This window comes from Elephantulus edwardii, unplaced genomic scaffold (assembly GCF_000299155.1).
Source record: "Elephantulus edwardii isolate Elephantulus edwardi_28Jun2011 unplaced genomic scaffold, EleEdw1.0 scaffold00001, whole genome shotgun sequence".
NCBI lineage: Eukaryota > Metazoa > Chordata > Mammalia > Macroscelidea > Macroscelididae > Elephantulus > Elephantulus edwardii.
The window spans coordinates 47,116,348-47,121,819 of NW_006399751.1; the positions used below are offsets into that span (position 1 = coordinate 47,116,348).

At 35.3% G+C, this 5,472-nt stretch overlaps 1 protein-coding gene across 2 annotated transcripts in view; it reads right to left on the reverse strand.

The window, feature by feature from the left end:
* Nucleotides 1-1,405: 1,405 nt before the first annotated feature.
* The window catches only part of DCAF17 (DDB1 and CUL4 associated factor 17), a 57,734-nt gene continuing 53,667 nt past the window's right edge, over nucleotides 1,406-5,472 (reverse strand). For both annotated transcript variants that reach the window (XM_006878847.1, XM_006878846.1), the window contains 3 exons: nucleotides 4,781-4,864; nucleotides 2,600-2,755; nucleotides 1,406-1,552 (listed from right to left, as the gene is read on the reverse strand). In XM_006878847.1, coding sequence (XP_006878909.1) covers nucleotides 1,406-1,552; nucleotides 2,600-2,755; nucleotides 4,781-4,864 — 387 coding nt within the window. The remainder of the gene's footprint in view (nucleotides 1,553-2,599; nucleotides 2,756-4,780; nucleotides 4,865-5,472) is intronic.

The window sequence follows — 5,472 nt, forward strand, 5'->3', positions numbered from 1 at the left end:
ATACCTTTTGGAAAGCATGTATTGTTTCCTGCTTTGTGTGGTATACAGAAATTTCCCATATTTTTTTGTGGCACCTTTTTGTCAACCATACTGTTTAACAATCACATAGTCCACACTGCCACATAAAGCTACAATTGGCTGCAAGTGGATAGCAGCAGTCATGCTTTTAGTTGTACTTTCTCTGTTTGTTACACTGCCCACAACTCCCTACTGCCTTGTACACCAGACATATTTCCAATCTGGTCCACATGGTATTTGCATAATAGCCTAGTTAGACGTTGGGAGAAATGCACAGGGAGTTTCTCAGTGGTCAGGTCTTATCTAGAGTACAAGTATTCCACTTCCTCTTCCCACCAGAAAAGTAGCCAGGAAATCTGAGTTATTTTTCAAGTGCTTTTTTTGAGTAAATGGACTCCTTATTATCATTTAATCAAAACGAAGGGAATGAGTTAAAAGAGGAAACTCAATAAACATCATTTTAAAAAAATCTTGGACAGGATTTTTTTTAAGACATCCTTTTCTAAAACACTCTTGGAAACAGAAAGTAAGCATTCTACTTTTACATAGCACTGTACTTGCTTTCTAGAAAGGATGAAAAATCAAGAAGTTGGACTGTATGAAGAAGGATCTCTTCATTACAGCCTCTCATTTGGAGTATTTCAGTCAAAACAGCACCATGAGATAAACAAAACTTGAACTAAACTCATTGCCACTTAGTAAATTCTGACTCTCAGGGATCTTCCATTAGTTTCTAAAGCCATAAATCTTTACAAGAATGTCCATCTCTCTACACTGGCACAGTAACTGGTGTATTTGAACTGCCAACCTTTTGGTTGGCAGCCCAATAAGGGACACACTAAGCCACCAGGGCTCTTCTACAAGAATAAAACATATACATATATCAGATTTAAAAAGGAAAAAGACAAAAATCAGACCATGATACCTTTTTTAGGCTCCAAAGTGTACACTTTGATATAAAAGATCTCATTTCTTCTGGACCTCTTTTTGTGTCTTTATAAAAGTTTTACTTTGTCTCTTCTTTCTAGTGTTACCTATCAAAATCAAATGCCATCTTTTAAGAACCATCCTAAATACTTCCCCATCAATGATTCTCTCTCTAATATTTAGAATTTACTAATCCTGTATTTACCTAAAAGCTCCCAAACACTTGGCTAGACATTATTCTTTAAAAATGTACATAAAATGAAGTTGTCACCATTCTCCAGAGTTAAGAATTTAAAAAAGAAGCCACAGTCATCTGAGATCAACACAAAAATCTCTTCTGGAAAAATACTCGAAGATTTGCTAAACAGTATATAAAAATGAAGATGGGCACAGCTGTTGGGGAATTTGCCTAAAAGTTTTAGAAGTTATACCTCACAACTTGAGAGTACCTTATTTTTATTTAACAATTTCTGGCTACATTTACAGTTTCTTCTTCCTCCCCTGTGGCACATATCATCTGGTAAACGTAGCAGCTGAAGACTCTGTTGGGTTTCTGTTCTATGTGTAGTACCAAATCTCTGTCAAAATAGACTTCATGACTATAAGTCTGTAACAAAAAAAATACACCTAGAGTTAGAAAATGGCCTATGTTTCCGTATTTGTGGCTAGAAAGACTATTTATGGGAAAAGCAATGAATAAAATATGAAGAATGAAGAGTCCTGGATTCAGAAGTCACCAGGATCTACTTCCAACACTGCTACTATCTCATTTTGTGAGTAGCTGAACGTACCAGGCTTTACACTGGTAAAACAAGGATTGAGCTTTTAATGTTAAAAAGAAATAAACAAATGGGAAAGTACATATGCACACACGTACGCAAGGATTGAATAAAATACTACCTACTCAGAACTTTCATATTAGAAAATAGTCATAAGAGCAAATAAACACTTCCAGAGTACTTGGAAACCCTACATGCTTAGAAAGGGTCTCTCTTAAATAAAACAATAGTTAATATACTTTATTTAATAGAGCAATATTAAATGGTAATGAGTAAATGACTGATTAAATTTGAAGATTCATGGCAGTGCAGTCTCAAAAATGTTAACAAGATCATAAAACTGGAGAAAATCAAATACTGTAGCAAGGAAAAAGACAACTACAACTTGAGAAAACCCCCTTTTTAAAAAAAAAAATTATACTAGTGTATTTACAAAATTTAAATACATTATTTTTAAGACAAGGTTCTTCCAACTTCCCTCACCTCCCAACCCATCAAATTGTACAACTCCATGATTAATCCTTCCACCCCACACATCCTCATCCCTGTTTCCACTCCCTCCTTTGGATTTTCTTACTCTGCAATAATGGTTTTATACAATATTTGTCCTTGTAGGACTGAGTTAGTTCACTCAGCATAACGCCTTCCTACAGAATCTCAGAGACTGTGAGAATGGCAGGCTAGGGCAAGGTTCAATGTGTTCTTCATAGGATCACTATGAGTTGTAGTTGACTTGATGAAACTAACAAGTACACAGAATAATAAACTCTTTCATGTGGTCATTGGTATAAGTCTGGGATGACAGGACCATAGAGACATCTTTGCAACTTATGTCCCCTTTAAAGGAAACTCTTAAAATACTGGGCTTTACTCACCACATCCCAGGACTCCGTTAATGGAATGCTTTTTAGTAAAGTTCCATATTCATTACAGTGGAAATCCAAGTGAGCTTTCCCTTCCACATCTAGTTGAGTAACAGCTACCACAGAAAGCAAATCTAACTCATCTTCATAATCCACAATTTTGAAAGTCTTATAAGATATGTAGAGTAACAGAAGAAAAAGGGGAGAAAATGCAGTTAGCAGTATACCTATATTTGCAGTTTAACTAGTTTATTACTTATGTATATGGTAGAATGGAGAATGAATAAGTGAAAAAATAAAAAAAATAACATCTCTACTTATATGCCCACTAAAACAATACCCCAAGATTTCCAAGAGTTAAGCAGAATCCTATATAGCTTTAACAGAAACAAATGTACAACGATCTCAAAGTATAATTAAATTTTCTATGATGATCTCCAACTTTAAGAGAGGTATTGAACTACTGTTTGTGTATTCACTGACTTCCAGACTGAGTAAGTAGATGAAGCTCAGTTCGGAGATCTGCAGATTGCCTGGAATTCGGAAAAACAGTCCTTTCAAAAAAAGACCAATAGCTCTTCCTTATCCTATTTATGACTTTGCTATTCTTTCTTATTTGGCTACTTTAAAAAAGCGAAACTGACTGCCCATACTTGAATATAACTGGGACAAAAGAAGTTCTTAGTTAGAAGTGGTAAAGACTTTAGACAGACAAGGCTAGCACCATAACCCTGCCTGAGACACCATCAGCCTCACAGACTATTTATGAGACCAGTGCCCAATCACAGAGGCAAGCCACAAAGTGGCACACCTTGGTCAACTGCCTGGTATCAACCTTAAAGGGAGGCTCGGGAGCTTTTGTTAATTACCATGTACTAACTAGCCATGTACATTTTGTCAAATCACTTATTAACACATCTGTATTTTCTGCCTTTAATATCTTATGTTATATAAAATTACAATTTGTTATCTGTGGGTTTTATTTTTAAAAAAATTTAAAAATGTACCTGTTTTACACTCACTTTACCTTGGCGAACGTCAAAGGGTGGCTTCTATCTTAGTGTAATCTAGTATGTTATAGTCACAAGTCCTTTTTGCTTTTTCTCTACAGGCTAAAAGTTTTTATTTTCTAAATCTCAACGTAGAGCTTCTATCTTCTTTGCTACCAGTTTGTGCACATGTTATTTGTTCTTGGTACCTTTTAGCAACTTTAGTGTGTCTTTCTTAAACATAGCTTTATATTAAGGACAGGAAGTTTTTTGCTTTGTTTTCAGGTTTCTATGGTTCAAAAGAATAAACATTGTTTTTATTATTGGATAGCAGTCACATACTAGGCCCACCTCTGAGCCACTTAAAAGTTTTTCAAAGAAACAAACCACACAAATTGGGAATTTTTAGGAGGCTAACATTTCTATGTTGCTGTTGTTGTTCTGTACTGTCAGAAATGACAGTAGCTGACTCTCTGGGATTGTCAAAGGCAATAAATTGTACGGAAGGAGACTGCCTACTTTACTCCCGCAGAGCAGCTGGCGGTTTGAACTGTGAGCCTTTTTGGTTAGCAGGACAACGCCTTACCACACACTGGCATGGCCCTAATTAACACAAACAATATAGTTAATATAAAGAGATTTAATATTTATAGAAGTCATTTGAGGCATGATCACTGATTTCATGTCGTCAGTTGATTTCATTACATACTGTGCATGCCTCTTTGAAGGAAAAGGATAAAAAGGCACTTGCTCAGTCACTGATAATGCCAAACTGAGGCCACAGACCAAACTCATTTGCTGCACCCTGCCACTCCCTCCTCTCCTGGCCCAGGAACATTAGTATGATAAGAAACATATCCCTGTCTAGTAAATGAAGAATCCAGCAAAAGTCATAAACATATTAAAACATAAATCAAGAATTATGAAACTTTAGAAAAAGTGTACATTAATGAAAGAAACCAATATGCTAATAGGTTTTCCCCCAAAGAATTCCATAAACCTTTCTGCAAAGAAAATTTTATGAATCATTTCAACAAGAAAAGAAAGGATGGTGGGTAGCATCAGAGGAAACAATAGCCAGAACCTTACCCACCCTGTCTGGACATCTCCATCTGCCCTCCCCAGAGGCTGGAAAGCATAATGTAGAAAAATCCCAGGACAAGTATACCCTGGGTCTGTTTTTTAAGTCTGGTTAAAGTAATACCTCTTGTTCTGGGTCATCATCCAGAAGGTTAAAGTGTTTTTTCACTACTCGTCCAGAAGCTGTAACAGTGAATAAGCTTTGATTCTATTACATGGAAAACAAATGAAAAAGACATATTAATTATATTAAGTCAATGGCAAAAGTGTATTTAACAAATTTGCTAGACAATCCAAACCTTATCTAATGCACAATTCTTTCCTTAATTGAGAAAATTCTGTATCATATTGTTCATTCTCTAAATTAGCAAAAAGTGCTTCACGGAAAATTATAATCACTAAATAACCAGCCAAGAAAAAACAAGTTACAGATTTGTCATGTCATTCATTCATTAATTCTGCCCTAGTACAATTAACAACTAAAAAACAGATCTGCTTTTACAACTTTTCCATTTTCTTCAAGTTTTAATTTTCCAAGTAAAACACGGCATGCGATTTTTAAAGACTTATAAATACCACAACTAACCTCAAGTTTAAACAATTAACTAGTTCCAAATGTTGATAACAAGAAAATAAATCAAACAAAAACCCAGAAAAGGGAAAAAAGCAAACTATAAACTTATTATAACCAGTTTTTTGTAAACCTGCGTATATGAGCTATGAGACTAGCTCCCTACATGGACAAAAGTCACAGATTTCTACAAAGTTGAGCAGCTTTTTCTAGTCACACTCAAAAGTGGCAAAAAGCTGAGTGTT